The 13,315-nt window shown below is 36.2% G+C and overlaps 1 protein-coding gene across 1 annotated transcript in view; it reads right to left on the bottom strand.

Annotated features, from left to right (window-relative positions):
• Positions 1-10,587: 10,587 nt before the first annotated feature.
• Positions 10,588-13,315, bottom strand: part of LOC149563502 (CASP-like protein 5B1) — a 67,264-nt gene continuing 64,536 nt past the window's right edge. Inside the window, exons 2-3 of the mRNA XM_089826719.1 lie at positions 11,339-11,471; positions 10,588-11,195 (exon numbers count right to left, since the gene is read on the bottom strand). Of these exons, the coding sequence (XP_089682845.1) occupies positions 11,004-11,195; positions 11,339-11,471 (325 nt within the window). The 3' untranslated portion in view covers positions 10,588-11,003. The remainder of the gene's footprint in view (positions 11,196-11,338; positions 11,472-13,315) is intronic.

Below are 13,315 nucleotides of genomic sequence, written 5' to 3' on the forward strand. Positions count from 1 at the left end.
AATGTTGTTGATTTGTATAAGTATCATGAGTCAGATGATGAAGTTGTTGTACTAGATGATTATCTTAAGAAGCAAATTGAAGAGGTTGAACATATATTGGATCAAAGAGTTGGTAAGAGCACACAAGGAAAAGATTACTATGAATATTTGGTGAAGTGGAAGAATAGAGCACTTGAAGATGCTACATGCATTTCTCAATATAAGTGGATTCAGCTTAGGTTGTCACACTTTCATGATTTAGGAGAATCATTTCTTTCAACCCTGGTTGTCTGATGCGGGAGCACCCTAGATTTCCTTGTTATCTTGCTCATTTTGTGCATTCTGTTAGTTATTGCTAAGTTGCAGTTATTTCCAAGTTCTAGTATTGGACAAGCGCAATGATTTCCTAGTGCAGTAGTGGTTGAGTTCCCTATGATGGTCGAGTTCCTGTTTTGGCCAAGTCTTGTAGTTTTCAAGTTCCTTCATGTACCGAGTGAGCTTTTTGGTTTGTTGATGACTGGTTCCTTCTTTGACCAAGTTTTTCTATGGTGGTTCTTAGTGAGAGCTGACTTGTTCATTTATTTTAAGCTATGCATTTAATCTAAGGATTGTGCATTGGGATGCATGCAAACCGTTATGAGGTTAGCCTTCTCTATTGCAAAGATCTAGAATATATTGTAAGCCATTTTTGGCAAGTATAAGTAATGAGTCTAGGTTTAGATTTAGGGGGTGAACATAGAAGGATTGTAGAAGTTAGAGAGCAAGAGTCTAGATATTTGGTCGCAGTCCTATCATGTTGGATGCATTTTGATGTATATCTAATCTTGCATTGGTTGTAACCCGGAAGGCCTCACAACCAAGCATATTTTTTGATATTGTGATGAATCAATAAATATGTTTTTGTTTCTTCTCTCCTTGGTGTTGTTCTTTGTTATCTTAACAAACTATCTCTCATCCAACTCAAACCGCCAATACATATCCCAACCAACAATCTATAAGGATACAAACAAAAATATTTAATAATCAAAATACTAGCTCAAAGCTTTACAATCTTTCAAAAAGTCATATTTCCAAAATAAAAGCACAAAATTCAAGTGTCAACATCTTTCCTATAAATAAACACGAAATCAAATGAATAAATAAAATTATAACATTCAAGATCTAAATATTCTTATTATTTCAATAAATAAACACTATTCAACAAAATATCTATTGTCAAGTATTTTAGCATAATATAATTGATATAGATGGTCAAATATGTGCTTTTAAAAATAAATATTTTATAACTTTCTAAAATTGTTTAAAATTTCAAACTAAGTTTCATCATAGAAGACTTCTAAATAATTTGACATTATTTACCAAACCATAATATTTACTCAAATCAAGAATACCACATTTTCCACAGTGCCTCCCACACAACTTATGTGGAATAGGAGCTCTGGCCTTTTTAGTCCTCTCAATTTGAGGGGTGAAAATTGATTTAGCCACATTTCAACAATCAATTCATTATTTTAAAAATCTAATTGTTAAGTTTTAGGATTTGCACCCTTTACTGAAACTAGAAATGTTCGGTAATCCTTACTTAACATGGGATGCATTTCACTATGTGAGACTGGATAATAAAATGAAACCTCTGAATTCTAGGCCGGCTCCTGTTGAATCTTTTAGTGATAACCTCTAAAACTTAAAGAAAAAATTGAGGGAAAAGGGGAAGAAATTACTAAAAACCAAACCTGAACCTAAACTTTAAACTAAGGAGGTGACACACCAAAAAGGGGTATGGAAACGTAACCCACATGTAACAGAGGGGATTATATAGCTCTATGAAGCACATATAAAGGCTTGCACAAATTATTTATAATAAGGTTTTCACACTGAAACTACAAAGAGAAACATAAACTAATACCTCACTTTGAACAATTTCACCTAAAAACACATGTCATAACCTGCAAACAAACTTATTGTTCTACACAAAGGTACTGAAATGAGATAGAAAAACAAGGAATAATGAAACATTCACAAGTTAACCTATACAATCATTTAAAAATGCACACAAAAATTGTAGAAAGGAAAAGGGCTAACTGATAACTTCACCAAGCATAATCACACTGTTGTTACCTGTATTATATTTCCAGAAATGATTTACAGACTCTGTAGAATGAAGTCCAGGACTCAGATAATAGCCACAAAACTTCTATCCATAAAATCAGAACCCCTACAAATGAGCCTTCAACTCATACTTAACACCCTCTTCCAACTACATCCCTTAAAAAACATAAATGCTGGGTTGGACCTAGCCCCAAAGGTCAAACTTGAGTCCATGAAAAGACTCCAAAAGGTGTACCAAAACCCCCCAGAAAGCATGGCCTAAAAAGTCATCATAACTGCCCCTCAAAAATGCAGTTATTATCTCTGAGAAAACTCCAAAAGTCTCCAAAATGCAATAAAGACCCCTCAACTGCCCTGACAAAATTAAATCCGACCCAAACATATGAAACTCCTAGATATCCAAAATATCTGATATAAAGGCCATGACAAGGAAAAGATGACCTACCTCCTTTTGCATTTAATGATAGAAAACATTAAGTGATTTATAATTTTATCACCTTAACATTTTCTTTATAAGTAAACTCATGCAAAAGAAAATAAATAATAACCCTTATTCTTGCATTTTAAAATAGGAATTAACATTAATGATTTATAAAATATCATTAAATATTAACCCTTTACAATGATTTATATTAATGCAAGAAAATAATTAAAATAGTGTCCTTTTATTTTGCATTTGGAAAAGAAAACACTATTAAATGATATGAATTATCATTGAATATTATTTCTTATAACAATGAACTATGCAAACTGCAAAAATAAAAGAAAACACTACTATGCTAAGCTTCTCCTAAGGCAAAACATAACCCCCCCCCCCCCCCTCCTTTTCATGCGACATAAAAACTTGAAAGGGACTAAAATCCCATAGTACTACTTGTGGACTTCACTGATTATGAAATATTGAAAAGGCAAAAAAGCCTTTGTTGCCCTAAAAGGGAATTCATTCTTCACCATTTTTTACATTCGCATGTTCTGGAAGAATGAGGAAATTGTGAGGAGGCAATGAGGGTTTGTAGAAGTTTCATGGCCGCCGTCCTGATGGAGAATCCACTAGTCTTCATGCGTCTGCTGAAGGCGAGATTTGTCTTTTCGTGATTCTCTTTGTCTTTTGGGCTCTATTAGCTTTGAGCACCATATCTTCTTCCTCATTTGGCCGCAGGTTTAGCAGCAGGCTATGGTTTGGAAAACATTCATTGCCATGCTTTCTTTGAGGATTTCTACTAAAATTATATGGCTCCTTCATGGCGTGAGCTTTTGGTGATTTCACTCCAGGTTTCTCTCAATTCGTGGGCATGAAATATATATCACAGTAAGCTTTATCTTTCCTTTTGAACACAAATTGTTGTTATGAAATACAAATACCAAATTCCTTTCATGCTGTTATATAGTTAATCTAGCACCTAGAGATTGTGATTTTATGCTGAAGATTATCATAAATTAAGCACCATATCCTTTTCTTTCTTTAGTCGAGCTTGGCTCTTTGCTATGCTTGAATCCATCATGAAGCATTAAATGAAACATTCATGCTCGTTGTTGGGAAGAAATGATATGGGTTTTGTTTAGATGTGTTGCTGGAAATTATTACTTTTGCAACATACCCAGATGGGATTTCTTGCTCATAATTTCATGCTAAACTTCTTGTTTGGATGCCATTATCATATTTGTTGGAGCTTCGAATTTTTCTGTTCTGGTTTTGGCACTTTCCATTTGTGTATTTCTTCATGGCCACTGATATATTTGCTGAGACCTCTCGAATTTAGCTTGTTGGCACGAGTTTAGATGGATTTAACAATTTTTTTGTATTTCAACTTGTCTCTTAGATCATCCCTGCTGGTGGAAAGAATTTGTTCTGGGTTTTATTGTAGTTGTAACTGTCTCCAACCCTTTCTCCCTTCTTTGGTTCTGTGAATTGCAATTCGTTTTAAATGGAAATTTTGTTGGAGCCTTTCCCCTTGGACCAACGGTTACCATGAACACAGGTTGTTGTTATTTGCTTTGCAAATATCCAGATGGGGTTTCTACTCTAGTGAAGCCGCCACAAAATGCATATACTGAGGATTTTTTTCCTTTTGCATACAGCAGTGATATGTTGCTGATGATGTGTATCTGTTGTGGCTGGGTTTGTTGAAGTTGTATGAATTTGTTGGAACCCCAAAGGAAAACAAGCTCAACCTTTTGTTCTTTGCTGCATTCTGGAAGTCTTTGTGTTTATTGCACTTTCATTGGAAAGAACAAAACCCATGAATTGTGAGACATTATGATTTTTTCAACTCATGTGTGTGTCATTCATTCACTGCATCATATTGAACTTGCATCATATTTCAAGTGCTTGAGAAAGTATGTAGATAGAAAGGTTTTCCTTACTGAAGTGGCTTCTTACCAGCTGTCTGAACTTTGTTATCCACCTTTTATGTGTTCAGTTTAATACCTTGCAACTTTATTATTAGAGGTACTTGTTATTTTCAGTTGTAAATAAGATGTAAACAATATCCCTCAGTACCCCTGTCATTTACCACACTGTTGTCCTTCTAAATTGGGGTTGTAGTTACATCATCAAGTTGCATATCAGTGCCATGTTCTGATTGATACTGTAGTGCCTCTCCCATTTGACTTTTGTAAGTCGTCCTGATGGATGCAACCTTGCTGATCTTTTGTTGTGATGGATCATGATTGTGACCCTGAGTGGTCTACACCGTCGAGGTGTTTGGATTTATATTTTTGTATCAGTTGCTTTATTTATGCTTTTGACTGATCTATGAGATTATGATGTGATTTTTGGTTCACTAAGGTTTGTGCCAATGGTTACCAGGATCAATGTGGTATCATGAGGTTGTTCCATGATTACCCTGAGATGTGTGCAGAGATTGCACTGTGTACTTTTTACCATGCTACACGGGACTAGGTTCCTGTAGCAGTGGTTAGTCATGTTTTTTACTGTGTTCGCTTATGTGTTTTAAGTGCCTTATTAAATGCTTAAGTAATTAAATGGATTGTTCTTGTTGGATTATTTGGTTATGTGCTGCGGACATTTACCTTGTTTTATTTTGATCTGAGAGATATATGTTCTTATGTGATGTTTTACATTTGAGATGACCTGAGGGTCAAATGTTACTCTTTGATTCCAGTATCATGGATTTTAGAATTCTATGTTGTTCAGTTAATCATATTGCATGATGATGCCATTTTGAGATGGCAGTGTGTTTTATGATGTTATCTGGTTATCTGGTATTTGGACATACCTCTGATTTTGTTATGTGATGGATTTAATGCTATGGTTATTTACTTCATTCCTGCGTTGCTATGCCTTTTGCGAACGTGAGTGATGTAAATAGATTATTTTAGTATAATTAATCAAATGGTTAAATTAGGTGATTTAATGCATTTATTGCTTCGGCTATGTTATTATATGCAATTGCACTTGATTGTGTTGTTTAGTGTGCAGGATTTATATCCCTAGCAGTGGCACATGGAGTTAGTGTTTCAGCCATTCATATTTTACCAATGTCGTCCTTATATGGTCGATGTATCCTTTATTAAAAAATTTAAATTAAACCTTTCAGTGATTATTAAATCCAAACTCATTTGCATTATGTGATTAGACCAGCAAGCGTGTCTGTGCATTTAGAGTTTCGCTTTGTCGCGAAGGTTGTTTAGAAGATTTATGTGTTTTTGGGTTTTCGGGCTTTTTAATTGATTTATTTTAATTTCTGGCAGCTTTGCCATAGATGAATTCCTATTTATAGGAATAACCTATTTTCGTTTGGGTCGATTTGGGATTTAACTAGATTGGCTGGTTATTTGCCCTAATCGATTATTCACCCGAAAAGTGAATAAGTATCCAAAGAGGAATTTAATTCCTCACTTCTCACTTTCAAATTGGAAAGTTGGAGAGTAAAACCCAAAATCCTCTTCATGAGGATTTACTGTTTTATTCGTTGTGGGAGCTACAAGCGTGGGATCGTCGCGAGGTTGGACTCGTTGGATCCAGCTCGGGAAAACCTTGGATTGCTGCGATTTTCAGCTACTTCTGCAGGATATTTATTTTATGGTTCAGATTCCCATTTTGCCCAGGCCGATTGAGTGATTTAATGATGTATGGTTTTATTGGCTTTGGGATTCGTGTAGAATCCATCCTTCCCGTGTTGCCTTCATTTGGGTGTTTTCTTTGCATTGTGTTCTTATTCCTGTCCTTGTGTTATGATCTTCGTGATGGTGGTGCGCCACACATGAGTACGTAAGCGTACATTTGTTGGGTGACTTGTGAGGCCCGATCTTCCGTGGATTTGCTGGAAGTTATGATCATTGGGGTTGGGATGGGAGTATGCATGCCCACGGGCACTTGTCGTAGGATGAGCTTGGGTAGGGTAGGGTAGCATATGGAGGGGGCTTCTATTTCGCAGCCTGGTGACCTTAGTCTCATAGGGTTCGCAGAGGAAGTTTTAAATAAGTGATAATTAAAGAAAATGTGTGACTGATAATAAAACTTAAGATAATAAAATGTGTGTGCAGGGCCCTCCGTTGAGGAGTTGTAACGCACGATCCAAGCTTGGGCTTGTCGATGCCAAGCGACTCTCCATGATGCCAGCCCCTACTTAGTAGCCTTTTGAGTGTCTGACCAGGACCTTTACTCCTTGCATTGTCTTAGGTTCTTGGTTCAGCCATCATACTGTTTGGCGTGAGTGTTAGCCTTGGATGTTGTGCTTTTGTGTGTTTGTGGTTGGATCATTATCTCCATCAGCACGGCGGGTGTGGACCTACGGGTGCCACGTGGCTAGGAGGCATAGCTACCTTCACCACTGCTAGGGACTAGTGTACAGAGACGGTCTCTTATCCTAGTGCGACCGTTGCTGGATGTTTTCACTTGGTACTTCGGGTTCTAGAGTATGCTTTCTTGTGATTTATGCTTTCATTGGGATGCTTGTATATCATGTTTAGATGATGTTATTTTATTTGACGCATTCCCTTATTATGATGTTTAGCATATGGTTAGATGATGTTATTTGATTTAGTAGTATATCTGTTGCTTACTGTCGTTTTGCATGTGATAGGTGATGTTATCTACTATAGGATTATCTTATGCTTTACTACTAGCATGTTAGATTTCCTTATGCTTATATTGTTGCATGTTTTAGTAGTGACATCCCTATTACGACAGTACTGACGATCTGGTTGGTGGCTTGGGATGTTACGCGCGGGGGATGGCTAGGACCCACGATGGTCTTATGATGCTATTGACGGTTGGGAGGAACCGCGTACTTAGTTTGGTTGTTTTGTTCTTGAGATGCATTTTTGTACATTGCGATGTTGCTTTTGTTCTCTGCGATGTTTATTTCAGTGTGTTCTTTGCTGTTGTAGTTTAGATGGATAGATGTTCTCCTTTATGTGTTGTTCTTGCACTCGAGTGTTCATTCCTCGAGCCTTTGTGGATCTGGTACTCCCCAGTGTGGAGGTTCTTTTGTTGGTTTGTCCCCGTTTTTGAGTTTTGGAAGTGTTTTTACTTTCTATGGGCGACATTTGTTCAGCATTGTGCGAAACTGATAAAGTATCGCACGCCCATATAAAGAATGTCGTACGATACTATAAAGTGTCGCACGCATTACTGGAGAAGTGTCGTACGACACTGGAAGAGTGCCGCACGACTTTATGAGAAATGTCGTGCGATACTTTTTTAGTATCGCACGCCTTCTTGAGAAGTGTCGCACTTTGTAAGGGAGAAGTGTCGCCCTCCCTTAGTAAAAAGTGTCGCACGGTTTTTGTGGAAAACCTGCGCGTGCCATCAGCGGGCACTTTTCTTCGTGATCCGATCTTTTTGAGAGTGGTTTTGGATACCCTTTTGGGCGTTCTTCAAGCCTATGTTGTTGCATTTTGAATTCAGGAGGTCTCTTTTGAAATTCAGTTTTTGGGTTTCTGTTGTAGTCCTTCGGGGTTTAAAATATATCGTTTAAGTATAAGGAATTAACGTATATTTAATTCCTTATACTTAAGATATATTTTAATATATGCGACAAATCGTTTGAGATAGGTTTCAGACCTCTCAGAGATAAGTTATGGATTCTAGGAAATTTCAGGGTTTTAGAAATCCAAACTTAGCCAATTTTCAGGGCTTTAAGATTTCAGGCTTAGCCAAATTTCAGGATTCTGCATTTTACCCCAGCTTGGTGTTTTGTTGATGAGTGGTCATTTCTTGTGCCCTCATCTTGTTGTGGTGGTTGTTGGCTTTTGTTTGGGTGTGTCAGTTGGGTAGTGGCATTCGGAGATTCGTTGGTTGTCGGAATTGTGTTGAAGTCTTCCGTTGCGATCGTTGTGATCCCTGTATGATGTTGTCATCTGCATTCATACTTGTAAAAAAAAATATCTTGGCTTGATTTGAATCCTTATTTCCAAGGATCTTCGGGCGGGGCATTACAGATACTCCCCTTTCATCTTTCTTTGTTGAATTAAAAACTGGAACTCGGATTCCCATTTGCTTGTTGCATGTGTTCATAAATAACTTGATAGACTGCAGATGCTTCCAAATGGATTTATTGCTTGGGTTTTTTGGAGAATCCTTCAGGGTCATTACATCACAAAGTCTTAATTCCTATTTTTCAGGCATCCAAAGCTTCATAATACAGATTTGTTAGTCTATTCACCTTTTCTCTACCTACTGCATGTTTTATGAAGTTTGAGCACGGGCTCGTGACACTCACAAATGATTTTATTTCTTTCAGCACTAGATTTTAATATCACTGTTTATTTTCTTTCATGACGAAATGCATCGACAGATAGAATATAGGAATAGAGATATATGGTCATTGCTTAGATCTCTCAGGATCTAACACCAATTGCTTTTATGTTTTGTAGATGCTGGAGATCATGGAGCTTGGAGCTGGATGGGTGCAAAAGGGATCTCGGGAACACATGTCCATTTTATAACCAGTCAAAGCAATAGGCAATGACTGGTTATCTCTATCACTATTTCTTTCGTGCATATGTATTTCCTTATGAAAGAAACCTTACCAATTAGACTCACGGCTTGTGTGAGATTTTCTCTAATCAGCATGTTAATTCATCTCATACTTTGTAAAAATGAAAATTGCACATATCAGTTGATGATCTATGCAATGAACATTGAATCTCTTTTGCTCAGGGTTTCATATATAATTGCAAAAATGATGGAATATGAATGAATAAAAAATGTGTGTTTTCTTTTTGCAATGTTACCTTCTGCGATGTTACTTTTAGTAAAATTCAGCATGTGTGAAATTTTGGTAACACTAATTATGATAGTAATAAATCATTGAAGCCATAAATTTTAAATCTTAATATTTTTTCACTCTAAAATTCAGGAGACCACTAGCTTCCTTAAATTTAAAAGCTAAAATTGTAATGTTAAAACAAACTAAAAAACTTCATGGGACACTATTTTTTAAGGAAGCCCTCCTCGAGTGAACCCAGCCTAAATCTCAACATAAAACAAGAGACAAATTACACTATTCACATGTATATGCATACAATTCACCCATACCAACCACCAAGACAAAATAATAAATATATATAAGCATTCCATAACTGCAAAAAAATTAAACATGCACTTCAACTGAATTTTAACATTTTAAATAGACTCAATTTAAACACCAACATACAATTTTATATTATACTTATTGTGCACATTAATTTTTAATAAAATTCAAATATTACTACCAGCAAACCAAATGGAATTAGCAACATTGTAGAATTAAAGATCTTTTACATTAATTTTTCCTAACTGCATCAAATTGACATCTACTAGAAATTATAATACAAAAGGTGTCACTGCCCACGGGTGTGCCAGAAAAATTGAACCGTACATTAATCATATTTTTCTTTGACTGTTTCAACACAGTCTGGTCAGCGGAGAGGTCAGCGGAGATTCCCATGGTCTTGGGTTCGAATAGGTCCGCTTCTTCGATGTATTGGTTTTGCAGGTGAATAGGTGCATCTCCAAGGGTTGCAGGATACCCTGGGGTGAAAAAAACCAATCTATAAATTGGCAGGCAATTACAGAATTTTTAACCCAGTTTTTCCTTTTAAAAAGCTGTAAATTTCCCCATAATGATATGTTTTGTATCATCTGTAAGCCACTGTGCTTTTTGCCGATCTGAAACTAATTTTCTCTGTTGGGCTTCCTACTTTGATGTAAACATTTTCAACTTTCAAAGATTGCATAGCGACTCTTTAATTGCATATTTAAATCTGCCTTGCAGGCCAACCCATTAATCTATCTCCGCCAATCTCCCCAGTCTAGCTTCCAGAGACCCTTTAACAAAGAGCTCTTTCTCAAATAAGGCTCATTAAACCAGTACCATTTCTATGCTAGCACGTCCATTTATTAAAAATAAGATTACACTTAAAAGGACAATAATTTGCATACTTTATGTATAAAATGAATTTTCAAGGAAAGCATTCCACACTTGGATTTTTCATTGTTGATTGAAGATATTCTATACCTCAACAATTATGCAGTAAAATAAATAACTGTTTTCTTTTGTGAATTGGAATAGACTCTTTTTATAAATTAATGTATGATCAAATACAATTTTAAAGGGCATGGACAATTCCAAAGTGCCACCTTATAAATTATTCAAAATCTAAATTGTTGCCCCAAAAGCTAATGAGCAGAAAAAAAAAAAGAGTACTCAATTGTCAAGTCCTCTTACACAGCTACAAGAAGCAGATGAGACAGTCATAACTGTATAGGTTAAAAAATTATATAGAGAAGGCTTCGTCGTTGAGTAGGATATGCAGACCCTTGAACCAAGTCACTTGCACATATGAGAGAGGTTCTGAGATACATGTTCCAAGCAACAGATTATCTTAACTTCTTTGATGGAGTTTACTTTGCAGTGTCTTTTTTCTTTTAACTCTTTTTGGTTCAAACCAACTTATAATAACAGCTATTCAGAAGCTAACAGCCAAAATGTTAAGAGAGATGAGATTCCAACTAATAGCCAGCTCAAGAAGGCCATTGCAGCAGAAAGTTGATATCGGTGGCAATGTATTTGATCACAATAGCTTAGATCATTATCAAAAAGAACAGTCACTCCTGCTGCCGAGCAGGCTGCTGCAAGTGACAATGTTGCTGTGACCTGCATTCAGAAAAAATTTATTGCCATTAACATCTTCGTAAACTTGTATTGAAAAGTACAGAGATAAAAAAGAAAAGTATCTTCTCATGATAAAAAAGATTTATAGAATAATGAACAGGACAGGGAGCAATAGATCTCCATACCCAATCTCCCACCACAAACAAGCTTAGCAATACTGAATTGTGAAGGCCTCTCTTTATGAGCAATGCATATAAATCAAGACTTGCTAGTATAGAGCTCCACAAGAATTGTAAGGCCATTGCTGCAACCAAATAGCTGAAAAAACAACCATCCAAATTCAGTTTATGTATTTTTCCTATATATCAGACAGACAAATAAGAAGAGAAAAAAACTGCTCATAAACAATAATTCAATTAACTTTGTGCGAAGTTGTGTATAAAATTCAATATCTCAAAAGAGTAGATTATAATACACATAAAAATGTAGAAACTGAAATTTGGTTGCATGAATAAGAGTAATCAGGAAAAGAGAAGTTAGCCTTAAATTAATCTTACTCCAATAAGTATTTTTATCCGTAACAAATAAAACAAACATATATTTCTTGTTTACATATTCTTCTGGGCATCTTGCTTTCTTAAAGACTTTACAAGTTTGTTTTATTTTGAAGCTTCTTTTTGCATGCAAAGTGGCAAAATTCATTGTTATCATTTTATGTTCAAATCAATAAAAACCAGTCTAAACTTCCAAACCTAAAGAGTAAAGACATTTCTGTAAGCTGAAGGCATCATCCAATTAAGGACAAGATGACATCAACACCTAGTTAGACACATGCCACTTTCTAGTTTCAACAAATACAGGAACCTAACATAGTGCAGTTGTAAGAAACAAATTTAGGTTAAATTGGACATAAAGATTCAAGAAAGAAAAACACTCTATTAATGTCAATGGATAACAAAAGTATGTTAATGGAATTTCAGAAATACAATCATTTAAAAGAGAGTAGTATTAGTGTAAGAAGGCCACGGGCTAGGAGAAAAGACTGAACGGAAGATACAAAAGAATAGCATGCATACAACATGAGCTAAACCTGATTAAGTTCCTGAAGACATAAACATGTTATATGTGTAAATAGCCTTATGAGGGAAGGAACCTTTGGATAAAGAATGGATCTAAGAAGATCATACAAAATACCATAAAACTAGATCGACTGCATGAAAAGTATGCATCAAGGCCATTATCTATCATTACATGAGGGGCCCGTGCATGACCAGAGAATACCTATGCTCCTTGGATATGTGTCCCCTGGACTTTTTGGCTCGCCCTGTCCCCAGTACAGTACAAGGACACGGCGACTTTATTGTTCCATCCCCCATGTCATTCTTATTCCGCAAAAAATCAGAAATGGTTCCCAAAATGGCAAAAAACAATTGTTGGGGGACTTGGGCACAGAAAGCCATACTGATGACGGCCAGGCAGTCCCTCAACCGCCCCAGGATGGACTCTCATACCCAACAGCCCAACAAGTGATGTGACACATGAAACATGTTAAGAAAAGAATTTATTCTTTGCTTGCTTTGGTTGGCCCCGAATGTATGATAGATGATATTAAAGTATCCAACGACCTATTTTATAAGATATTAAAAAAACACATTACAAAGAGTTGATTTTATGCATTTTCTAAGAAGAAGAAGAGCAGCTTATGAAGGAGCAGCAGCTTGTGAGGGAGTGAAGAGCAGTCACCAGAGGAGGTTTCACTGTTTCAGTATCAAATCTTCTTCATTGGAGGTACTTCATTGGAGGTACGTTTCTCATTTTGCATTTGTTTTTGGCTATATATTTTAGATTTTTCATGTTTTGCGACACCTATGGAGGGCATTGTGAGTTTATTATTTTTATTTTTGAACTTGCAGTTTTATTTGGCATTTTAAAATGAATAAAATCATGTGCACCAACAGGAGTGAGTGGATTAGTATTAGTATGGAAGTTCAGATGGAAGAAATATCTCATAGAAATAGACCTAGTACTACATAGTATGGCAGCCATTGGGAGGTCTTCAAGTAATGTGAATGTAGCAGAGGCAGCAACCTCTAACCCATTTGAGTGGCCTTCCAAAGCCCTCAAAGACTTTGCAAAAGGCCCATTCAACCCCAACAAACCTC

Source organism: Cupressus sempervirens, chromosome 4 (assembly GCF_028749045.1).
Source record: "Cupressus sempervirens isolate cs-2001-9-10 chromosome 4, ASM2874904v1, whole genome shotgun sequence".
Classification (NCBI taxonomy): Eukaryota; Viridiplantae; Streptophyta; class Pinopsida; order Cupressales; family Cupressaceae; genus Cupressus; species Cupressus sempervirens.